This window comes from Salmo trutta, chromosome 4 (genome assembly GCF_901001165.1).
Source record: "Salmo trutta chromosome 4, fSalTru1.1, whole genome shotgun sequence".
Taxonomy (NCBI): domain Eukaryota; kingdom Metazoa; phylum Chordata; class Actinopteri; order Salmoniformes; family Salmonidae; genus Salmo; species Salmo trutta.
Genome location: NC_042960.1, coordinates 41,972,088 through 41,998,180, shown reverse-complemented (window position 1 = coordinate 41,998,180; position 26,093 = coordinate 41,972,088). Strand labels below are relative to the sequence as shown.

Sequence of the window (26,093 nt, the reverse complement as noted above, 5' to 3'; positions counted from 1 at the left end):
TGTGGGATACTGATATCTGACAAAGTCCTCCTCTCAACAATAAACGTAAACACATTCGGAAATCTCATTCACTCCCTTTCAAGTGTACCCCAATTTTGTATGGGAAAATGTTGAACACAAATGCATATGGCACAAAGATTATAGGTCTCCTTGACAACAGTAACCTGGCAACGATAACTCTACATACAATAAATCCTGGCTGCATTCTCCATCCCCTCCCTCCTTCTCTCTTATGCCCTCTCTAAGTTCAGTCTCGCTCTGTCTCTCTCTCTGGCCCTTTCTCTACCCCTTCTCTGTATCCCCATGGATACAAGATTGTCTGTATACTCAAAAAAGCAAGTGAAGAGCTCACGAAAATAATCAAAACTATGTAATATCAGGGCTGCTACTTTGACTGCCCTATTGCACCTGTCTTGGAAACCTACGGGTAACTGCCAAAAGAAAGGAAACCCCAACATAAAGTGTGATAATAAGGCGTTAATAGGGCACCAGAACAGCTTCAATGCAGCTGCAATGTGTCTTGGCATAGATTCTACAAGTGTCTGGAACTCTTCTGGAGGGATTCTTCCACGAGAAATTCCATAATTTGGTGTTTTGTTAATGGTGGTGGAAAACGCTGTCTCAGGCGCCGCTCCAGAATATCCTATAAGTGTTCAATGGGTTGAGATCTGGTGACTGAGACACACACACAAACACCCTTTAAAGCCCCCACGCTCATTTGAGGCCCCTCTTTCAAAGTCACTAAAATCTCCTTCTAGCCATGGTAGCCAAAATAATGGGCAACTGGAAATGTTTATACATGACACTAAGCATGATGGGATGTTAATCACTTAATTAACTCAGGAACCATACGTGTGGAAGCAACTGCTTTCAATATACTTTGTATCCCTCATTTACTCAAGTGTTTCCTTTATTTAGGCAGTTATCTGTATTTCTACAATGCGAAGAGCATTCAGAGAAGTTTCTGCACTATAAAGTCTCTCAACTGTAACAGAACACACAGAGACAAATACATAGATAAAAAGAGTCACCTTCCTTTCTCATGACTTCTATAACTATTTTATTTGATCCTCAATGAAATCACATGGGAATAGAAGTGGATAATCAATCCCACCACTACAGTATGATGCTTTGTGTTGTATTTACATGTGTTCAACAGCTAATGAATGGTTTTCTATCACCTATGGTTGTCTAGTACAACATTTTTACATGAATAAACCCAGATACATCCATCTCTTCTTTAATGCCATTCTCTCTTCCTGCTCTTCTCTGCTTTATGCATGTGTCATCCCCCACAACTGTATCCTCTTCCCATCACTCACTTTTACACTCACACACTGACACTCACTTTTCTCATCACCATAATTTACCTCTTCGAATCCATCTCTATTTTGCAATTACTTACATCTTATTTCCCTCTTGCTCTCTTTCTAGCCACCCCTCTCAATTTCTAGCCACAACTCTCTCTTTCTGGCCACCCCTCTCTCTTTCTAGCCACCCCTCTCTCTTTCTAGCCACCCCTCTCTCTTTCTAGCCACCCCTCTCTTTCTAGCCACCCCTCTCTCTTTCTAGCCACTCCTCTCTCTTTCTAGCCACCCCTCTCTCTTTCTAGCCACCCCTCTCTTTCTAGCCACCCCTCTCTCTTTCTAGCCACCCCTCTTTCTAGCCACCCCTCTCTCTTTCTAGCCACCCTTCCATCATCCCTGATCACAGGGCACCCAGGTCATGGCAGGACCGGGACTTTTGTCTAAAGAACTTGCCCCCGTCTCGTTCCCTCTCGCGGGGGTAGCGTGGGACCAGGCTAGTGAGGAAACGCTTGGCACGGTGGGTGATGCTCTCCCGGCCGCCAGCCATGTCATGCCCACAGGCCCCTGGAGGCACCGGGCTGAGGCCCCTGGCTAACCTCACAGCATACTCCAGGAGCTCTGCCGTGCGATGATCCAGAGAGGCTGACATCTCTACATATAGACAGTCAAACAGAGAAGCGCTGGTGAGGGCCTCTAAGAGAAGAGAGAGAGAGAGAGAAAAAGGGAGACGATGATGAGGGAAAAAGAAAGACACCCATAAGCACAGTAGTCAGTGGTAAACACATTTTGGATGAGAACATTTTTGGGTGGGTACACAGTGATGTGCTGGTGTCACAGGTTCATCCATATTAGTTACATGATAAAGCACCTCTTATGTCATTGTCCTGTGACTCAGCCCAGCTCCTCTCTGGTTGACCTCAGATACACTACAATATCAATATCCCTGCCTCTGTGGATTTATTGTGTCATTACAGACTAGTATTCCCAGGACAAACACACACACATTGAAAGCATTTATTAAAAAGACGTAAAAAGCACATATTAAAGATAGAGTGCAAGACAGAGATCCCGGGAATGAGACGCCAGACGATGAAAGATGGTGAGAAGCAATTGCCCTAATTGTTCCTAATTAAAACTGTGTTTGTTATTAGAGTTGAAGAGAGGTAGAGAGGTATGGTAAATGTTTTTTTTTTCCTGAGGGAGATTTCAACCGATGCCTGTGAAAAGCAATTAATCAGAATGCCTTACTCTCTGCCTCAGGCCTACTCAGACAAAAGCTCTTGGCTCTGAGATTACATAGCACTGAATCCAAAAATGTCTAGGTCTAAAGAGCTGCATTCTGGAGAAACACTTATCACCCGGAGACGGGTGGGGGTGAAATGGAGAAAGTTTGAAAGAACAAAAGTTTTGTGTGTTATAGGTTGAGGGAACCAAACAGCCGAGCTCAGGCTGGTCTTCTGAACACACCACACAGCCATATCCTCAGTTGATATGTACGTTTAGATGAATAGGGTGTGTGTTCTCAGTATCTCATGCACAGTTCTCAGCGTGCACATCCCCTCCCCCCATACTCCCACACTGCACTGCAGCTGAAGCGCTGTGCCACTTTCCGTCTGTATTCCTGTAAATCTCCCCCCACAGCAGTACCCTGCAGAGATACAGTAGAGAACTCAACCTGACAACACACAGGGTGGAGATAGCAGGCAGGAATAAGGCAATGAGAGGATAGAGCATCTATAGGGAGAGATAATCTATAGGGAAAGGTATAGGGAGAGATCATCTTTAGGGAAAGGTATAGGGAGAGATAATCTTTAGGGAAAGGTATAGGGAGAGATAATCTATAGGGAAAGGTCAAATCAAATCAAATCAAAGTTTATTTGTCACGTGCGCCAAATAAAACAACTGTAGACCTTAAAGTGAAATGTTTACCAATAGTGCGAAAAAAAGGTATGTGTGTGTGTGTAGGTAAGTAAAGAAATAAAACAACAGTAAAAAGACATTTGAAAATAACAGTAGCAAGGCTATATACAGATGCTTTAGTCAGGCTGATTGAGGTAGTATGTACATGTAGGTATGGTTAAAGTGACTATGCATATATGATGAACAGAGAGTAGCAATAGCGTAAAAAGAGGGGTTGGCGGGTGTTTGGACACAATGCAGATAGCCCGGTTAGCCAATGTGCGGGAGCAAAGGGAAAGGTATAGGGAGAGATAATCTTTAGGGACAGTGCAGGTTATACAAAGCATCTTAAGGTTGCAGAGACAATGGGGGACATCATTCCATCGCAGTCCTGTAACAAAGAGAGGGCCAAGCTGCCTCACCTTGAGTGCTGACCTCACGTGAACGGACCAGGTCGCTCTTGTTGCCCACGAGGATGATGGGAGTTTGCGGTTGCGTCTCCCTGAGGAGGAGGCGGAGTTGGGCGGTGCGGTGGAAACTCCGCCTGTCCGTCACAGAGAACACCAGGACACACACCTCACACTGGAGATCAGACAGGTCCTGAGAGAGAGAGATCACCACAATCATACCACTTTACCTTCCATTTTGTCGTATGAATTTCAATAAGAATACACTCCTATTTATAAGAAAGGCCATACTTGTATAGAACAACCAAATCTACACTATATACCGTAATTTCCGGACTATAAGCCGCTACTTTTTTCCCACGCTTTGAACCTCGCGGCTTAAACAATGACGCGGCTAATATATGGATTTTTCCCGCTTTCAAAAAAAAATAAAAAATACACATTCTTTGACGTACTCAGTTTTTTGGCGGCATGAAGCTTTCATTAGACCAATGAAATTGCCGAACGGGTTAAGGTCAAACAACTTTTTAGTTTACTGTTTAGATTAAATCGAGCGCGGTCAAACTTCCCATCATTCTGATTACGGTAGTCATTTTGTCACCCTTATCATGGCAAAGACACGGAGAAATGCATATGATGCAGCTTTCAAGTTGAAGGCGATTGATCTGGCTGTTGGAAAAGGAAATAGAGCTGCTGCACGGGAGCTTGGTCTGGAGCAATGACATTTCTTGGTAGGCTACTGTTTACTGCAAATGTTTTATTTTTGTTACAAGCCGTGTTTCATTAAAGCCTATTTATTTTTGTTACAAGCCGTGTTTCGTTAAAGCCTATTTATTTTTGTTACAAGCCGTGTTTCGTTAAAGCCTATTTATTTTTGTTACAAGCCGTGTTTCGTTAAAGCCTGTGTAAAGTTAATTTGTTTCATTGCACCGGTAGGCACCTGCGGCTTATAGACATGTGCGGCTTATTTATGTTCAAAATAATAATAATTTTTAAATTCAGTGGGTGCGGCTTATATTCAGGTAGGCTCAATAGTTCGGAAATTACGGGATACAAAAGTATGTGGACACCTCTTCAAATTAGTGGATTTGGCTATTTCAGCCACACCTGTTGCTGACAGGTGTATAAAATCGAGCACACAGTCATGCCATCTCCCTAGACAAATATATGGCAGAATGACCTTACTGAAGAGCTCAGTTACTTTCAACGTGGCACCGTCACAGGATGCCATCTTTCCAACAAGTCAGTTTGTCAAATTTCTGCTCTTCTAGATCTGCCCCGGTCAACTGTAAGTACTCCTATTGTGAAGTGGAAACGTCTAGGAGCAACAACGGCTCAGCTGCAAAGTGGTAGGGCACATAAGCTCACAGAATGGGACCGGCGAGTGCTGAAGTGCATAAAAATCGTCTGTCCTCGGTTGCAACACTCACTACCGAGTTCCGAAACTGCCTCTGGAAGCAACGTCAGCACAAGAACTGTTCATTGGGAGCTTCATGAAATGGGATTCCATGGCCGAGCAGCTGCTCACAAGCCTAAGATCACCATGCACAATGCCAAGCGTCGGCTGGAGTGGTGTAAAGCTCGCCGCCATTGGACTCTGGAGCAGTGGAAACGCGTTCTCTGGAGTGAAGAATCACGCTTCACCATCTGGCAGTCTGACGGACAAATCTGAGTTTGGCGGATGTCAGGAAAACACTACCTGCTCGAATGCATAGTGCCAACTGTATGGTATGGTGGAGGAGGAATAATGGTCTGGGACTGTTTTTCATGGTTCGGACTAGGCCCCTTAGTTCCAGTGAAGGGAAATCTTAACGCTACAGCATAAAATGACATGATAGATGATTCTGTGCTTCCAACTTTGTGGAAACAGTTTGGGTAAGGCCCTTTCCTGTTTCAGCAAGTCAATGGCCCCGTGCAGAAAGCAAGGTCCATATAGAAATGGTTTGTCGAGATTGGTGTGGAAGAACTTGACTGGGCTGCACAGAGCCCTAACCTCAACTCCATCGAATACCTTTGGGATGAATTGGAAGGCTGACAGCGAACAAGGCCTAATTGCCTAACATCAGTGCCCGGCCTCACTAATGCTCTAGTGGCTGAAGTCCCCACAGCAATGTTCCAACAGCTAGTGGAAATCCTTCCCAGAAGAGTGGAGGCTGTTACAGCAGCAAAGGGGGGACCAACTCCATATTAATACCCATCATTTTGGAATGAGATGTTTGACAAGCAGGTGTCCACGTACTTTTGGTCATGTAGTGTATATGTTATTTCTATGATTAAGAAAGCGGTTAACCCTGCTGCCAGGTTTTCAAAATGATAGGCACATTTGGCTACACATATTTTTATGTGTCTTAAAGTGTGCATATTTTTAGAGCCTTGTGAATGAGGGTCAGCAGCAACATTAGGGACAGTTCGAACTTTACTGCGGTGGTCCAAAATAGGGAAGGGTTGTCTTACTTTTTTTGTTGCTTTGGGGAGGGTTGTGTGTTTTTTTATTGGGCACAGAGGAGGGAGGTTTCCCTGGTTTATATTCGCTCTTTTGAAGGACTTACTATATGAATTCTTCCATTGTAGACAAATGTCCTCATCTGCTTCCTCCCCTATATCAAGGTGTTTTGGTACTTCCCTTATGCACTACGCTTCAACGCATGCTAACTTTTACTACACCACAGGTCAATATCTTCTACCAGTCTAACTTTCAATCTGTCACATCCTGACCATGGTAAGCTGTTATTTTCTATGGTAGAGTAGGTCAGGGCGTGACAGGGGGGTTTATTCTATGTGTTCTATTTCTATGTTCTTAGGTTCTAGTTTTTGTATTTCTATGTTGGTCTGTTTGGGATGATCTCCAATTAGAGGCAGCTGGTCCTCGTTGTCTCTAATTGGAGATCATACTTAAGTAGGGGTTTTTCTTTCTGGGTTTTGTGGGTGATTATTTTTGAGTAGTGTTTGTTTCTCCTCTGCGTCACGGTTTGTTTTGTCTATTCAGTTATTTGTTGTATTGCATAGTTTCACAGAGTAAATAAAATGTGGAACTACACACACGCTGCACCTTGGTTCTCTCCTTTTGACAGCCGTGACACTATCCTGCCCTCTATCCAGATCTGCAATAGGCTAACTAGAAACCTTACCACACATAAAAGCTGCATAATTTTTTTAACCTTCATTTAACTAGGCAAGTCAATAAAGAACAAATTCTTATTTTCAATGACAGCCTAGTAACAGTGGGTTAACTGCCTTTTTCAGGGGCAGAACGACAGATTTTCACCTTGTCAGCTTGGGGATTCAATCTTGCAACCTTTCGGTTACTAGTCCAACACTCTAACCACTAGGCTACCTGCCGAATCTACAAGAACAAAAATGAGTAGCTGATAGGCAGCAGCGAGCCCAGCTGCAACATTACACATGAAAGAACAGTGAAGAGAACACAGGGGCCCCACAGGGGTGTGTGCTTAGTCCCCGCCTGTACTCCCTGTTCACCCACGACTATGTGACCAACACGACTCCAACACCATTATCAAGTTCACTGACGAAACGACGGTGTTAGGCAATGATGAGTCAGCCTACAGGGAGGTCAGTAACCTGGCAGTGTGGTGCCAGAGCAACAACCCTTCCCTCAACGTCAGCAAGACCAAGGAGCTGATCGTGGACTACAGGGAGAGGGGGGGGGGGGGCGAGCACGCCCCCATCCACATCGACGGGGCAGCAGTGGAGCAAGTTCCTCATTGTCCAAATCACTAAAGACTTAAAATGGTCCAAACACACACGTAGTCATGAAGAAGGTGCGACAGTGCCTCTTCCCCCTCAGGAGGTTGAAAAGGTTTGGCATGGGCCCTCAAATCCTGAAAATGTGCTACAGCTGTTCCATTGAGAGCATATTGACTGGCTGCATCACTGCTTGGTATGGCAATAGCACCTCCCTCAATCGCATGGCGCTACAGAGGGTTGTGCGGACAGCTCAGTACATCACTGGGGCCGAGCTCCCTGCCATCCAGGACCTCTATATCAAGCGGTGTGAAAAGAAGGCCTGGAAAATCGCCAAAGACTCCAACCACACAAGCCATAGATTATTTTCTCTGCTGCTGCACGGCAAGAGGTAGCAGTGCATCAAGTCTAACACAAACAGGCTCTTGAACAGCTTCTATCCCCAAGCAATATGACCGATAAAAAGCTAACAAAATAGCTACATGGACTGAGTTTACCTTATATCTTTATTTACATTTTATTTCAATATTTGTCTCTATGCACACTACATACACTACACACTTCACACACAAACAATCACTCCATAATTTGCTCACTCACACATAATAGGCACATACATTTATACTGACTGTACACACCTGCACAACCACTCACATGCAAGCTGCTGCTATTCTGTTTATCCTGTTGCCTAGTCCCCTTACTCCTATACATATCTACCTCCATCACTCCAGTATCCCTGCACATGTAAATATGGTATTGGATCTGACTTTTTAAATATTTCCTGTATATAGTATGCTTACTTACTTACTTTATTATGCAATTCATATTTCCTATTCTTATTTCTTGTGTGTGTTTTTTTTGTAGTAATACATTGCTATTGATTATTGCATTGTTGGGTTTTGAGTTTGCAAGAAAGGCATTTCACTGTACTTGTGTATGTGACATTAAAACTTGAAACTTGAAGACGAGACACGCAGCTCAAAAAGCTTCCCTTTTGATCTTGTTTAGGGACAATATAATTATCCTACCTAGACTAGCCTACAACACCACAATGCAATGAATAATTGCATTATTGTTTTTAAGTGAGCACAACATTCTAGAGATACGCTGTCTGTTGCAGATCATCATTCTCCCAAGTCGTCCTATAATAATGTGGCCACATGTGCTCCAGGCAGGCCCAGTTATTCAGGAAAGCTTAAAGCAGGCTCTGCCTCCTCTCCAATTCGAGCGGCTAGTCCTGGAGCACCTAGAACCTAATGCTTCAATATAGATTAAATATTTGTCATTTAACTTTTTAAATGTATTACCTTTTATATTTGGCATAAACACAAGCAGTCACAATGTTTAAATATGATTAAGCTACTTCAAAAAGTCTCCTGTAGGTATGTGCACGTTCGTCAAAAATATAATTCCAGCATCCTCAAAATGGCTTGACATTAACCAGGTTTCTATCCAACCTATTAATGCCATTAAAGTACGTCGGGCAAAAAAATAGCACGACATCATGGGAAAACATGCAGTTAGGCTACAGATGAAATAAGTTATGATGAACTTCACAGGGTGGTGAAAGTGCACAGTGATGAGCTTGATGCTCCTTTCAATAAATATTGAGAGTCTTATTCGGGTGACATGATGATCGATGCTTGGCTGCCGTTTGACAAATAATCTCACACTTTTGTCCATAATAATCTTATCATGTAGGCTATTCCCACACTGTATCTGCGAGCTCTTGGCTAAAGTGGGCACATTCACTATACCAAAAAAAAAAAAGAATTGTGACAAAACCATCAGTAGGCACTAGAGTTGTAAACCCATTGAACTTTTCTTTTTTTATTCGGTACATGGGAATTTAACTGCAAAAGTTATTTGCAGATTTTAGACTATTCACATGAAACTCTGTCACTAATTGGATGAAAACCTAGCTATAGACACCAGTGGCGGTCGGTGCCGTTTAAGATGAGGGAGGATGATAAAAATGTTTTATGAACATGGCCTTATTTATATTACAGCATACTGGATGACTGGCATTCATATTCCATTCACCCAGCTCAATGTAACATCGATAGGTTTAGGCTACTACGTGATACTCAAATGTTCCCTGAACTCATCATGAGGTTGCTACAACCTAGCCTATGAATGAAAGTTTACAAAGTAGGTGCACAGGTCGAGAGAATTATGAGTAATCAAGCAGTTAGACAGTGACACATTCAATACCGCCTTGCACACTCTTGCCTGCATCTAGCTGATCTATTGTGTAATCATCAGTCCAACAGTTGCAAACGAGAGTTTCTACTGGACAAATTCAGTTGTTTATCCCCGTTTTGTTCCGTTTGCTTCCGGTTAAGAAACGTTTTTCAACAGAATTGGCGCAATGAATACACCCCTGATCACACTCAAACACAGCTCATTTTCATACCAGGCACATACAAACAGCTTGTTGTATATATCATTCCTTCGTGCATCTATCTATGCACTCTCCTCTCACTATTTTCCTTCGCTTGTGGACTTCAGTGCCGAACACATCAGCTGTCAGTGACCAGGTGAAAAAACCTTTCCATGCCAAACCTTCGTATCATGACTGCTAACTGCTACACACAGCCTACATCGTTGTCACGTCATAGTCAACATAGGCTTAGCTACTAGAACTAAGGCGTTAGTAAACCCACTACAATCATGCAGTACAGTGTAGTCAGTTTAGCGGTTACATCGGCGGGCCCAGGTGGCTATAAATTAATAAAGCCAAAAGCTTATGGAAGAGTTCCAGTGTTGGATGGACATAGCCCTCTAGCTAACATAGCATTCCTCTCTGTTTGAGCTGGGTGTATGCTAAACTAGCTAGCTGCATTTGACACTAGCTAAGTAAGTGAAAGTGTAACAAAATCTACTACGAAATATAGCTATCTTTCTCTCTCTCTCTCTCCCCCTCTCTCGCTTGCTTCTCCTTAACTTTGGAAGAAATGAATTTGTTCAAAACTGTTAAACTATTGTCTTTCTCTCTCTTTGAGTCAACTACCACATTTTATGCACTACAGTGCTAGCTAGCTGTAGCTTATGCTTTCAATAGTAGATTCATTCTCTGATCCTTTGATTGGGTGGACAACATGTCAGTTCATGCTGCAAGAGCTCTGTTAGGTTGGAGGATGTCCTGCAGAAGTTGTCATAATTCTATCTATGGAAGGGGGTGAGAACCATGAGCCTCCTAGGTTTTGTATTGAAGTAAATGTACCAAGAGGAGGACATAAGCTAGCTGTCCTCCGGCTACACCATAGTGGCTCAGTGCATCTGAGGCTACTGTAGACCTTCATTGCAAAACAGTGTGTTTTAATCAATTATTTGGTGACATGTGAATATATTTAGAATAGTTTTATCTAAAAATGATAATTTTTTTAATGTTCAACCATTAAAAAAAAAATGAAATTCACTCAGGAGGAGCCTCCACTGATAGACACCCTAAAGACTGCACTAGTCCAGTGCCACTTTGATTATGCCTGCACATCATGGTTCACCAGCAGCCCCAAACATCTAAACAATAAGCTACCAGCCAAACAAGCTTGTAAGAATTTTACTTAAACTCCCCACTCATACTCATCTGGAGGTTGAGCATTTTAAGCAGCTAGGCTTAGTCTGGTCCACATAATTATTACGGCCTCAGTCCCCAGGTACCTATCCAACAATTTTTCATTTATTAAAGATGTCCACCAGCGTAATACCAGAGCCAGAGACACTAATATTCATTGTTTTAAATATAAGAGTCTATCTGGTAAGAACACATTTTAACTACCACAGCAACTCAGAGCCATACCAACCATAACCACTTTTTAAAAAATGCCAAAAGCTGGCTAATGTGTGAACAGTATAAAAAAAAATTCTCTGTATCTCTGTAATGTGTTTGTATACTGTATATGTAATTGTGTATATATATATTTATACATGTACAAAATATGGACCATACTGGAAACAAGTCCCCGACTTTATTATGCAATCCCGGTCACTTTAAAAAATCTTTGTACTGTGTGTATATATATTTATGTTTTTTTTTTTTTACTGATAAATAAAATCAATCAATCCAAACTGTGCAGCGACCATTTGATGATTGAAAAGTGACATCTATTACAGAACACCAAAAAGTTGAATGACATTCGGAGATTGTCAAGCCAAACCTTCGATACTTGGTAGGCCGACATGGTAGGGAGGGATGTATTTTCTGTTTGTCGAGATTGACATAGTCTATTTATTGTGGCGTTGAAAACGCAAACCATGATATTGAAGTGCCCGAAGTCGGTATGCTTTGTTTATTGGTTGTGTGGTGCATTGTCACAGAAACCTGTTGGTAGAAAATGTGTTGCTTATATCTATATAATTATAAATATCAATATCAAAATGTTGAAAATCAGATTCCTCCCTAGCTGATCATTGTCTGCAGCTGGCACTGATCGTAGTGTAATGAAACAGGCAGGGAGAGTGAGCTTGTCCGTGGTGGTCGGCGAACCTTCAACCTTCTGGCCCTGACCGTGTGATTGTGTTTTTTCAACATTTCAAACAAATGATTGCATATTATTCTGGTGGTATGCAGTGAAAATGTGCTGCCTGCAGCAGTCAAGACTGAGAGTGGAGCCCTGTGCTCTTTCATTCTATGATTCCCCACTGCCTAGAGACAAATTACCATACCACACCAACTGGGAACAACGTCAATTACTGATGACACACGCAGAGAATACAATCACACACACACACACACACACACTGGATGCCCTTCGACTGAATCGTTCATAAGTCACTGAAAATGATTCAGGGACACTCAGTGAGAAAAGCTAAATTGGAATTCTAAAATCTGAATTTAAGATTTCACTCTTGAGACTGGACTACATCAAAAGGCTAACTCATATTCTACTGAACATAATAGACAGAGCAGCATCACCAATATATCTTGGTCTCTCACACAAGACAACCAGAGAACAACGTCAGTGATGCAATTAGATAAACAGAAACGCAATAAAATACATCCATGTAAGGTCAACAAAAAGGAAAGACCCAAATTCACAAAATCTTGTTATTTCAGACTGGAGAGCTACTACAATACCCAACCCCCAGCTGGGTCAGGAACAGCAGAAGGAGAATATGTCCCCAGTACTGTACATCTGCTCAGTGAGCAGCTCCCTCCCTTACACATCCATGAACACGTTTGAAGAATACCCAGGGCAACAGGGGTAAACCTGTGGAAAATAACATGATAAGAAGCTTCCAAGCCAGTCAATAACAGAGGCCCACAGGGGAAACTCCCACATTAACAGTTAGTCCATGAGGAAAGACAAAGGGTAAGGAGTGGGAGAGAGAAGGCTGGGGTAGAGTGCGACCACAGGCGTGCTGTTAGGCTCACCTGCCTCCAGTTGTCGTAGATAAGGATGGTGCAGTCCTCGTCGTCCACGGTAACAGTGTGCACATAACCCTCCCCTGAGGGAGAGAGAGTATATCAGGCAAGTCTCAGGTGGGAGATGGTGGAAATAAGGTTATCAGCTTATTTATTTTTTTACAAGACATACAAAATGTGTTTTTTTTTTACAAGACATACTACATTTTGTTTTTCCCGGCACACATTTAACCTGTTAGTATCATAGGCCAATTTTTGTAAAAACAGGGGTCCGTCTGAAGGAAAACTAGACGGGTCACAAGCAGATATTTCTTTCATATATTTTTGTCAACATCCAAACACCAATGCACCTTCAGAATCCACAGATGCAGTTCGATCCAAATCCCCAGCCAAGGCGATAGCAAGGCATGACTTGCCCACCCCATTCTGACCCAGCAGGGCAATTCGAAAGGGTCCTTCAGAGGGGGGTCTCCCCTCTACCACTGAGGTGATGGTCTCATCCTTCACCAGGCTGAAACTGATTGGAGGAGGAGAAGGTCCAGCCAACCCTGATGTCCAATCACAATCATCATGAACTGCTTCTTCCCGTCTGAGCTGGTGTTTGATTGGCAGTGGGGTACTTCCTCTGCGTAAAGGCGGGGCACTGGACAGAGTCATACTATCACACTAAAACAGAGACAAATAAATAAATATACACAATATTTAAGCAACAATGCCCGAGAGGGTGTGGTATATGGCCAATATACTGTACCACGGCTAAGGGCTGTTCTTATGCACGATGCAAAGCGGAGTGCATTATTGCTATTATAAAATGGTTACCAACATAACTAGAACAGTAAAAAGTACTTTTTTGATTTACCCATGGCTTTCAGCCAATCAGCATTCAGGGCTCAAACCACCCAGTTTATAAATTCCCATATAACATGGACCAACCAGGCTCTGACTTTGAGTCCACTTTCCCATCAGCATTCCACACTCTGTAGCAGCTTATCATGCACACATACAATTGTACAGATAGCAAGGATTGTGATGTGGCTTCCATGTGCAATGCTGCGCTACCTAGCATACTACCTCATCCTCAGCTGTCTCCAGGAAAACTTGAACCAATTTGACTGTAATAGACAGTGGGCTAGTCACTCTGTGCCTGACATGTCATCACTTTTAGTGTGATCTGAAATAGAAAGCCCTAGTCACATACATTACATTATCTCACTCTGTGTCTATCACCCTCATTATTAATATCTACACTGCTTTTGCCTCTCTCTATCCCCTCTATAATCTCTCCATCTCCCTTTCTAGCTTCATCTCTCGATTTATGTCTGTCTCTTTCTCTCTCACACAAGCACACACGCTCACACACACACACACACAATGAGACGCAGAGAACCCTTAAGAACTGAATGGCCTCCTGCCCATGAACAATTTGATGTCAGTTACATTTGATGCGCAAAGAATAAACAAAATCAATTAGAGCCCTTCTGTTATGTCATCAGCACTTCCCGCATCCTGTCACAACGCGTGCAAGCGATAGACGTTCTTGACAGATGTCTTGTGAGGCAACCGTTAGGTAATGACATATTTACATCCATATAAACTGTTAAAAAGGTACATGGTGGCTGCCCAGCACATTCTCTTTAAACATCCTCGCCTACCTTCACCAGTGTTTCCTCGATACTGATACTGTCTTTGAGCGCATCTGTCAGCATCTGCAACTTGAAATGCACCAGTCGGAAATCGACTTTTAAGGAATCCCGAGTGTTTTCCCGCCCTCACACTCTTCTTACTCACGCGCTCTCTACCTCAAGCCACACCAAAAACGGTTGTGTCTCTCTCTCTCTCTCTCTCTCTCTCTCTCTCTCTCTCTCTCTCTCTCTCTCTCTCTCTCTCTCTCATGCGCAATCACAAACACTACACGCACGCACAGACTCTGCTTCATAGGCAACTGAAAACACCTTTCTCTCCACCACAGTGTGCTCTCTCCTATACAGTAAATTCGGTCCTCCTGCAGTGTCTTACCCAATTCTCGCTCCTCTGCATTTATGACTCAATTACATGACGTGTAATGGTCGTTGTCAGGTTTTCATTTTCTTAGACAGAATGTATTTAAGCTCTTGACCTACATCTGCGTCGAATACATCTTCCGTGTAGAGAAAAGTTCATGCGAAAGAAGAAGCAAATTTTACTCCGCTCTAAATTACCTTTTGGATGCTCCAGGATAGTTACAGTAATAGGTTTACATTTCGCCACTAGGGCGCAGCAGAATCTTTTTTTTCTCCAATAACTCTACCATGCATTGCCTTTTGTGTGCGTGCGTGTGCGTTTGTGTGTGTGTGTGTGTGTGTGTGTGTGTGTGTGTGTGTGTGTGTGTGTGTGTGTGTGTGTGTGTGTGTGTGTGTGTCTGTGTCTGTGTCTGTGCATCAGTTGCGGTCAGTGCCATTTAAGATTAGGGAGGACGATTTTTTTATTTTTTTTATGAGCATGGCCTTATTTCTATTATAGAATATTGGATGACGGTCATTCATATTCCATTCACCCAGCTCAATGTAACATCGATAGGTTTAGACTACTACATAATACTTGCATTTTCCCTATAGCCTAGCCCTCATGAGGTTGCTACAATCTAGCCTACTAATGAAAGTTTATAATGCACACTACCGTTCAAAAGTTTGGGGTCACTTAGAAATTCCCTTGTTTTTGAAAGAACATTTTAAAAGATTATCCATTAAAATAACATCAAATTGATCAGAAATACAGTGCAGACATTGTTAATGATGTAAATGACTATTGTAGCTGGAAACGGCAGATTTTTTATGGAATATCTACATAGGGTACAGAGGCCCATTATCAGCAACCATCACTCCTGTGGTCCAATGGCACGTTGTGATAGCTAATCCAAGTTTATCATTTTAAAAGGCTAATTGATCATTAGAAAACTATTTTGCATTTATGAGCTTCACAGCTGAAAACTGTTGTTCTGATTAAAGAAGCAATAAAACTGGCCTTCTTTAGACTAGTTGAGTATCTGGAGCATCAGCATTTGTGGGTTTGATTACAGGCTAAAAATGGGCAGAAGCAAATATCTTTCTTCTGAAACTCGTCAGTCTATTATTGTTCTGAGAAATGAAGGCTATTCCATGTGAGAAATTACCAAGAAACTGAAGATCTCGTACAACGCTGTGTACTACTCCCTTCAAACTGGCTCAAACTGGCTCTAACCAGAATAGAAAAAGGAATTGGAGGCCCCGGTGCACAACTGAGCAAGAGGACAAGTACATTAGAGTGTCTAGTTTGAGAAACAGACACCTCACAAGTCCCCAACTGGCAGCTTCATTAAATAGTACCCGCAAAACACCAGTCTCAACGTCAACAGTGAAGAGGCGACTCCGGGATGCTGGCCTTCACACAGGTGTGATGGATGCTGATAATGGGCCTCTGTACGCCTATGTAGATATGTAGACAATGTCTACACTGTATTTCTGATCAATTTCATGTTATTTTAATGAACAAAAAATTAGCTTTTCTTTAAAAAACAAGGACGTTTCTAAGTGACCCCAAACTTTTGAACAGTAGTGTAGGTGCACAGGTTCCAAAGACAAATTGGAGTAAACAAGGTGACAGACAGTGATGCATTCAATACCGCCTTGCACACTCTTGCCTACATCTAGCAGATCTATGACGTAATAATTAGTCCAAACAGTTGCAAACAAGAGTTTCTATTGGACAAATTCAGGAAGGTTTATTCCCGTTTCGTTCCGTTTGCTTCCGTTTAAGAAACGTTTTTCAACAGAATTGGTGGACCATTCTTGATACACATGGGAAACTGTTGAGCATGAAAAACCTAGCAGCGTTGCAGGTCTTGACACAAACTGGTGCACCTAGCACCTACTACCATACCACTTTCAAAGGCAGTTACATCTTTTGTCTTGCCCATTCACCCTCTGAAGGGCACAATCCACGTCCCAATTGTCTCAAGGCTTAAAAATCCTTTGTTACCTTGTCTCCTCCCCTTCATCTACACTTATTAAAGTGGATTTAACAAGAAACATCAATAAGGGATCATAGCTTTCACCTGGATTCACCTGGTCAGTCTATGTCATGGAGAGAGCAGGTGTTCTTAATATTTTGTACACAGTGTATTTAGTATAGTTTTATTTTTATCTATTTTTATTTTTATGAAATTCACTGAGTAGGATGGTCCTCCCTTTCCTCCTCTGAGGAGCCTCCACTGATGTGCATGTTTAAGTCTTTGGGCATACAACCTACTACTACTGTACATGTGTTAATATTTGTGTGTGTTTCTGCGGTCACTTTATCCCTTGGGCAGTGAGGCTTGGCCTGATCACGTCTAAATTCTAGCATATTCTCTCTCTCTCTCTCTCTCTCTCTCTCTCTCTCTCTCTCACACTCTCTCGCTCTCTCTCAATCTATGTTTGTCTCTCTGCTTCTCTCTGTGTCCAGCTGTCTGTCTCACTCTTTCTCTCTGTTTCTCTCCTCTCATATTATCAAAATCTCTAGCGTCCAGTGGCGAAATTAATGATCTGGAAGCCCCAGGCAAATGCCAGTCTAATAAAGCCATGGCAACTGCCTGTTTTACAAACAGTGGGCCCACCACATGGATGGGCATAAAATTCCATTGCGGACTGACATGGTAGGCTACACGTCTTTTTTTGTGTTTTACAAATGGTAGGCCTACCATATAGATGGGCATTCCTACAATTCCATTTCAGGTAACACTGTAAGCTATAGGCCTACTTAGTAAGCACTTAATCTTTATTACATTTTTTTGCAGACTATGTTTAGTTTAGATTTTATCCAGTCTGGACCAGCCTTTATTTGGCCCAAACATAGATTTCTTTAAATTACGTATTTTAAACTTTTATTCAGAACTGTAAATTAACTTAATTTCAACTTCCGAAAAATACGTATTTTCAACGTCTGGAAAATATTTATTTTCACCTTTCATTCAGAACCTAAATTGATCCTTCAATGTCTGGAACAAGAAGTATTTTAGACATCTTTTCAACGTCATTTCGCTTAACGGGACTATTCTAGTAGTGGTGGCAATTATTTTGTCTCGGATCGTGCGGCAGAATGGCCAGGACCCAGGGGAGGGTTCTTGAAATGTAATATCCAATCAAACACAGCGGACCACTCAAACCGTTTTTGCAATACAAAATTCTCCAGACCTCCAAGGGAGGCGTGACAGCGAAGTGATTTTGGATGTATGACAACGCAAGACTACTACTAATATAACATGGAATTGTTTTAAGATGGCCATACCGAGGATAATTTAGCTATTTGAGTTAAAATTTTAGGACCCTTGTAGGTATAAAAAAAAAATATAAAAATGATTTGATGAAACATTGAATTTGACCTTATTGCTATTAGCCTATAGAAACGCATTGAATAACAGATTCATTCATGGAAAAATCAATAGTTAAAAATGTAATCAAAAGGAAGTATGTTTTGACGTGTCTGTCTTGTATCTGAGAGATATAAAACGGCACATTCATTTTTCGGCCCAGTAACTTCAAGGCCTCCCGAGTGGTGCAGCGGTCTAAGACACTGTATCGCAGTGCTTGAGGTGTCACTACAGAACTGGGTTCAGCTGGCCGTGACTGGGAGATGAGTTGGTGCACAAGGCGTGAGGCGGCGCACAATTGGCGGCGCACAATTGGCCAGGGGTCATCTGGGTTAGGGGAGGGTTTGGCCGGCCGGGATTTCCTTGTCCTTGTTCCTCTAGTGACTCCTTGTGGCGGGCTGGGTGCCTGTAAGCTGACTTCGGTCGCCAGCTGGACATTGTTTCCTCTGACACATTGGTACGGCTGGCTTCTGGGTTAAGCGACTAGTGTGTCAAGAAGCAGTGCGGCTTGGCAGGGTCGTGTTTTGGAGGACGCATGGCCCTCCCGAGTCAGTAGGGGTTGCAGTGATGGGACAAGACTGTAACTACCAATTGGATGTCACGAAAAAAGGGGTAAAGAAAATACATATATATCTCTAGCTTAAACAGACAGATTTTACGTTTTATTATTATTTCTCGAGTGGAGCTTGGGGGGGCCTCAAGCGGAGAAATTATTTGTATATTATTTTGTATATTTTTATATATCTATATTTTTTTAATACCCAGCTCATGAGGCCTCTTGATGATGTGAGGCCTGAGGCAATTGCCTCTTCTGCCTAATGGTAAGTCCACCAGTGCTAGTGTCTGTTTCCCGTCTCTCTCTATCCCGCTCTCTGTAAAGATAATTTTACGGAGGGAAAAAAAACACATTTACATTTTTCACCTTGAATATTTTCTAGCTGAGAGTGTACGAATGTGAATTCATTTACGCATCACTGGAAACTGTGTGTATTTTAACATATGTGTTGTGTGCCTGCCTGAATGTGAGTGTGAGTGGCTGTGTGTAACTGTGAGTGGGGTGAGTGTTCATGTAACTCTGTGTACGTCCTCTCCACACAATGCTACAATGGACTCCGGCAGTGAGCAGTCACGGCGCTATTATAGCCCTAATCCTGTCCCTATTATACATGCCAGAGAGTGAGCGAGAGACACAGAGAGGGAGGCAGGGCCAAGGGTGAGGTCATCCCAAACAGAGCTCAACCAGGGTCACTGCCTCTCTATAGATGGACACGGAATGACAGAGAGATAGAGGGAGAGAGAGATGGAAGAGCGGATGAAGTAAATAGAACAGGTCTACAGGAGATTGGAAAAGTGGGAGGGACAGAGAAGGGATAGAGAGAGGGATTACTAGGTGTTTAAAGCACAAGTGAAACGGAGACAAAGAGAAAAATTCAGAGAAATAGTGGAAAAGAAACATAGCTACCAAGGATGGTAAAAATATTGTCTTTATTTCATAGGAAACCACACTACAACAGGTGCATAAGCCATGATGGCAATAATGATTGTAATCCAACTATTGAAAATAATCAGAAAGATAATTGAAATATTGATTTATCCTGCTTGGAAATAAAAGTACACACTAAGCCTGTAGATTAAATTGTAAACCAGTAAAATTAAAATAGTAAGAATTGGTACATAAATAAACAATGAATAAATACAGTGAATAAATAAGTGAATAAATAAAACAGATGAATCAATGAATTAACCTACACCTAGCCGAAACAAAAATCTCTAATGTAGCTACCCTGGTAAAAATTTCATGAAATGTCTCTGAATGTCTGCATTTTCTTGCATTTCACCCCAGTCTTTGAGAATCCACAGTGTCCAGCTCTGTGGTGCTTGTTGCATTACGGTTGTCGCTCTCTTACAAAAGTGTTTTCAGCACACCCTAGCTTGTAATATTAAAGTTTGAAGACAGTACACAGTCACACATATCATTTTGCACTCCGTTGCCTTTTTTTGTGGATTTTCTTTGTACAGTCCAAATTGACCACAACAACTACATCAACCACAGTCTCTTGCTTCACGTCTTAGTGGGAAAGCTGATTGATTGTGGAGTTCCTACAGTACAAGTTGACAGAAGAGCTCTCCTGGGATGTCCATTCATCCTCTTGAAACAAAACACCAATCACAGATAGCACACTGCAATTATTCGTCATTGTCATAGTTTTGTTATTTTCAACAAGCAAAGTATGGATTCGTTTGCATGCTTTTTCTAAATGCATAAATGCTATACATGAGTGTATCTCTTTATTCGTTTAGAACAACCACAATAATACTCTCAGGAAAATGATCCTTGTACATTCTTTTTCTATGATTATTCATCTTTCAAATGTGATAGTGAGTAACACGTCTTGGTGAGCAAAAACATCTTGGTAGGCAACTGTGAAATATTATGCAGTACAACTGCATGTCATGGACACTTGAAGGTCATCCTGCACCACCACACATCCTGCACCACCACACATCCTGCACCACCACACATCCTGCACCACTGCACTACTCAGACCTTTGGGTTTCCAATGAGCCCAGCTGACCTACGCCATCACACTGTGTTGGGTGTTGTCAGTGTGTTGTCAGTGTGTTGTCAGTGTGTTGTCAGTGTGTTGTCAGGGAATGGATTCAACCCAGCCATTGTCTGGACATAAGTTCATCTTTTCATTTGTTCTGCTTGAAAGAAATATGCATAGATCAGTTGATAGGGGCGATGAATTATACAATGGAGCTTTTTATTGAAGACAAGCCCTTGGTTTCGCATTGCTCAGTCTGAGGATGACCTGTGCCCTTCAATGCCCTGATTTCACCAGTGCAGGATGCATCCTGAAAATGTCTCATTGGGTCTTGGTGCTACTATGAACGTCACAGTGATATCAGTTTTCACCATTAGTCCTGTTTATGAAGAAATATAGGGAACGATTCTAACCCTTAGTTAACAGCCCACCTGATTGCTCAGTGGGCTAATTTGACAGTCATATAGGACCTTGTCCTAACCCCACTACTCGCCTGCCAACCTTCACACACGCAAACACACACCAAACCCTCCCTCCCTTCCTCCCCAAGTCTGATTACTCAGTGACAGCCTTATTTAGGCTGACCTCCTCTTTCACACTCCGCTCACATCCCGCACTTTTCTGTCCTCCACCATGGGTATATCCTCAGAGGAAGTAATCAGGGGGTGGTGAGGGGGAGTTGTTGGCGCGGATAGGTTGAGCCTTGTTTGTACTGATGAGCTTCTCATAGCGAGCCTTGTAGGCGTCCCTTTCTCTCAGCACCCGAGAGAGCTCACATTGTAGTTGTTCCAACTGAGGAGAGAGACAGACAGACAGGAGAGAGGCAGAGAGGAGAGAGACAGACAGGAGAGAGACAGACAGAAAAGAGGCAGACAGGAGAGAGACAGAGAGGAGAGAGACAGAGAGGAGAGAGACAGACAGACAGAAAAAAGACAGACAGGAGAGAGACAGAGAGGAGAGAGACAGAGGAGAGAGACAGAGAGGAGAGAGACAGAGAGGAGAGAGACAGAGAGGAGAGAGACAGAGAGGAGAGAGACAGAGAGGAGAGAGACAGAGAGGAGAGAGACAGACAGAAGAGAGACAGACAGGAGAGAGACAGACAGGAGAGAGACAGACAGGAGAGAGACAGACAGGAGAGAGAGACAGACAGGAGAGAGACAGACAGGAGAGAGACAGACAGGAGAGAGACAGAGAGGAGAGAGACAGACAGACAGAAAAAAGACAGACAGGAGAGAGACAGAGAGGAGAGAGACAGAGGAGAGAGACAGAGAGGAGAGAGACAGACAGGAGAGAGACAGAGAGGAGAGAGAGACAGGAGAGAGACAGAGAGGAGAGAGACAGAGAGGAGAGAGACAGACATAAGAGAGACAGACAGGAGAGAGACAGACAGGAGAGAGACAGACAGGAGAGAGACAGACAGGAGAGAGACAGAGAGTTCTTAGAGCTTTTATTTTGGAGTTGTTGGCAGTGGTGTGTTGTTATTGTGTGTGTGTGTGTGTGTGTGTGTGTGTGTGTGTGTGTGTGTGTGTGTGTGTGTGTGTGTGTGTGTGTGTGTGTGTGTGTGTGTGTGTGTGTGTCCTACCTGTTGTGTGAGGACGTGTTTCTCGGACTCCAGTGCGTGGCGGTGCTGCAAGCGTTTGTAGCGGCAGGACTGGGCGTAGCCTCGGTTCTTTAGCGTACGACGCTTCTGCTTGAGACGCACCACCTCGTCCTTACTGACGCCGCGCAGGTGTCTGTTCAGCTCCCGCACTGACAGGCTCACTAGCTGCTCGTCCGAGAAACGCTCATCCACCCCACCACACTGCACACAGAGAGAGGTGGAGAGAGATGTTTACTTCAAAATGTTGACATGAATTCCAGTTGTGTCTGACTTACATATAGTAGGAAATATGATGGAGCTGGTATGGTGGACTAGTTATAAGTAGGCATATACGTAATACTGATGTACGATTACAGTCTGCTTGTCTATTTAAGAATGATTCTGTGATTGTTTGTGTGTGTCTGAGTTGTGCATATGTGGTTGTGTGTGGGATGTGAGTGTGCCTAACTGTTTGTGTCAGGAGGCACATTTTGCCAGCACATGTCCATAATCTGTCAGGTAATCTGACTGAGTGTGAGTGACAGTGATCAGGATTATACACGGCAATAATAGCAGATATTATCATAAGCTCACACTGTGCTTCATGTACTGTACATAGAGATACTCTCAGACACCTGGATGGGGAATGCAGCTATAGTACAGTACTGAACTTTCCATATACAGCAGCACTAGCAGCCCCACACACAGCTCCCTTTACTCTTGCTAAACCCTGGAGTTATTGATGTAGCCTAGTAAGTGTTAGCTTTAACACAGCTCATTTATCAATGTTGACGCATTACAAGTACATGCGTCTTATTACTACATTTATTTCAGTATTCTGCACTTGCCCCTGCAGGACAAATAATGCATTTTTAAACATGTAAGGTCTTCAGCCAAACTCATTGTCATCTCAGTGTCGAGGCATGTTTTCTATACTAAAAGCAGGTACACGACATGCACCCATAATCATATTCTAATGTTTTAATCCCCATCCCTTACAGCATGATCCCTCTATCACCTCTCCCTCCCCTCTCCCATATTCTCCTGCTCCATCCAGTGTTGTGCTATTGTTGCTAGCCTTCCCACAGTGACACTTATCTCAGTTATTCTACCATCTGTCGTTGCGTACTGTCATGCCCCCTGACCCCATTAATTACTTGGAGGTGATGATGATGGTGATGGTGATGGCCATGCATGGGGTGGTGAGGGTGGTGATGATGATGATGTGGATGATGGTGATGAAGTCGGCCAGAGGGGCTCTGGGGCTGTGGGTAGGTTGCTGAGGAAGGGTTGACGTTAGGGAGTGATTGGGGGCCAGAGGAGAGGTAGAGGAGTGGACGATGGCACATATCTGTCCCCTTGGAGCAGGAGATGTCACCTCCACTATCACTTCCTGAATCCCCGAGGTTACTGCTGGAACTCTGGGAAAGCACTGGAAACTGAGAGAGAGAAGAGACGCAGTGGAGGGTTGGAAAGAGGTTGAGAGAGAGAAATAGAATCACTGATTATAGTCTATACATGTCATTACGAACCCACTATCAAAAGTGAATAACAATATATTATTTACAGACATCTTTAGACAAGTTGGACAGTGTTACACACCTGCGAGCTAACAGCTGCAGCAGCTGAGTTCAGTAGAGCCTCCACTGCGTCCTCACAGCCCAGGAAGCTGCCAACCGGCCCCCTCTCTCTGTCTCCCCGCTCTGGCCCTCCTCCCAATGCCCCCAACAGGGATGCAGGCCCCCCCGGCTCCCCTCCAAACTGCTGCTGCAGTGCTGCCAGCCAGATCAGGTCTTCCAAAGAAGCAGGGTTAGGACCCTGGGCACCCCCATGGGAGGGGCTACCCTCCATATTCCCCTGAGAGCCAGAACTGATGCCAGAGGTGTAGCTGTTTGAGATGGACAGGGGAAAGGAGATGGAGGAGGAGGAAGAAGAGAGGGAGGAGGAGGCTGAGGGAGGTGGGTGGGCATCGCTCAGCGTTGGAGAGGGGGGCAGGGAGTTGTATGGGCTGGAGCTGAGGCTGGAGTCCTGGGGAGGGTGGTTGGTGTAGGGGCCGGGGGAGCTGGAGGGGTCGAGGGGGAGGCCAGACTTGGGGAGCGTACAGGAGGGAGGAAGAGGAGGACTGTCAGGCTTCACCTCAAACTTGAGGAGGTCAAAGTCATTGAGGTACTCCATGGCCAGTGGACTGGGGGGGAGGGAGGGCATGGGGAGAGAGGGAGATGACATGGCCAGCGCTTTGGGAACAGACTGAGTTTGTCCGTGTGTCAGGGTTGTGTGTTAATCCACCTCTCTGTTTTAGTGCAGAAGCAGTCCATACACAACCACAGGCCTGATGCCTCCAGACTCTCAGACAGCCCTGGTGTCCAGTTATGGACTGACTGACGAATGTCCTCTGTGGAAAAATCAGTCTTCCTGTGTCCTTGTAAGAGAGAGAGAGAAAGAGAGAGAAAGAGAAAATGGCATAGATGATTGTTCTCTCAAAGTTGGTACAAAGTCATCTCTATGTGTTAGGTAGACAGGAACTGAGGTCAAGATAACATCAATAGGACAGAGAAGAGGACAGGATGTGGGAAACAAACACAAGAACAACAATCTGGCCATAGACGGAAGAACAGAACTGAACAATTCATGCTGCCAATGACCTCTTCACCAGACCTCTTTCTGTGTGTCTTACAATTTGTCAGCATGCACAAGTAATAAACCAGTTACAAAAGAATGATATCAACTTTCCAGAAAGTAGAGAAATCAGGACTGTCACCCTGTGCACTCAATGAAGTGATTCTACAGCAGTATGTTAGGTAGTGCTGTTCTCCGGTGTGAGTATATGTCCAATGGTCTGTTTGTATGTTGAAGTATTAAGCGACTAATCCTCACCAGATCCCCATTGTCCCCCATAGACACACACACACACACACACACACACACACACACACACACACACACACACACACACACACACACACACACACACACACACACACACACACACACACACACACACACACACACACACACACACACACACACACACACACACATACACACACATACACACACAATACAACATAATTTGGATATTCCTATATCGACCTGTATCTACCCACTGATAGCAATTATGTTTTATAGAAATATGTCTTACATTCTTGTCTTACTATATGACTAACACTCCTACTTTAAGCCAGTCGTAAACATGCTATTAAGCAGCAAAGACCAATGTCTGATATAGGCTTTATCAAACAATAGAGACTTTGTTTTTGTTGACACCATGTGTAACATCACATGACTGGAATGGGGTGATAATGAAATAATTGCCCATAGTCAAGTCCCACTAATCTTTTTCACTGAGTCTTGCTGTCTGTCATTTCAATGCTATCTGAATTTCAGGGACAAACCAGCAAACACAGTGCACTCTAGATCAGGGATTCCCAAACTCGGTCCTGGGGCCACCCCTGTGTGCACGTTTCGTTCTTTTGCCCTTTCACTACACAGCTGATTCAAATGACCAACTCATCATCAAGCTTTGATTATTTGAATCAGCTGTGTAGTTCTAGGGCAAGAACCAGAGCGTGCACACTGGGGGCAGGACTGAGTTTGGGACACCCTGCTCTAGATAATGAACTGCAATATAATATAACTTCTACCCCATCTCACAGCTTCAAAATGTTCGTAATTGAAAGACATATCATTCATTTCATAACCTAATAAGGCAAAGTATATTTACATTTTTCAAAACACATTCACTAGCATTAGCATTCCCAATACCAAAGGAGATTTCCAAGCCCATGAAATGTAGGGCTCATTTCGATCCGTATCGCTGAAGTTAAACATTACAGTACATGTTAATATAACATGATGAGGGCGATGAAACAATGGAGGCTCCATTCATTTTCACTGGAGGGAAACGAAGTGGGCGGGGGGAC

General features: G+C 43.4%; 2 protein-coding genes across 3 annotated transcripts; both read right to left on the bottom strand.

Moving 5' to 3' along the window:
• Positions 1 to 1,660: 1,660 nt before the first annotated feature.
• LOC115192369 (GTP-binding protein REM 2) lies at positions 1,661 to 14,889 on the bottom strand. Of its 2 annotated transcripts, XM_029750778.1 has the most exons (6): positions 14,700 to 14,889; positions 14,336 to 14,389; positions 13,034 to 13,349; positions 12,693 to 12,766; positions 3,629 to 3,806; positions 1,661 to 2,000 (listed from the first exon to the last, which is right to left on the bottom strand). In XM_029750778.1, the coding sequence occupies exons 1-6, from the start codon at positions 14,718 to 14,720 to the stop codon at positions 1,708 to 1,710; spliced, it is 936 nt and encodes a 311-aa protein (XP_029606638.1). In that variant the 5' UTR covers positions 14,721 to 14,889; the 3' UTR covers positions 1,661 to 1,707. The 2 variants fall into 2 exon arrangements, with proteins under 2 accessions (XP_029606638.1, XP_029606640.1); XM_029750780.1 differs by lacking the exon at positions 14,336 to 14,389.
• Positions 14,890 to 19,511: 4,622 nt separating this feature from the next.
• LOC115193025 (transcription factor MafB-like) lies at positions 19,512 to 24,399 on the bottom strand. Its single transcript, XM_029752021.1, has 4 exons — positions 23,776 to 24,399; positions 23,331 to 23,612; positions 22,177 to 22,395; positions 19,512 to 21,386 (listed from the first exon to the last, which is right to left on the bottom strand). Exons 1-4 carry the CDS (start codon positions 24,397 to 24,399, stop codon positions 21,240 to 21,242), a joined length of 1,272 nt encoding a protein of 423 aa, XP_029607881.1. The 3' UTR covers positions 19,512 to 21,239.
• Between the last annotated feature and the right edge of the window lie 1,694 nt (positions 24,400 to 26,093).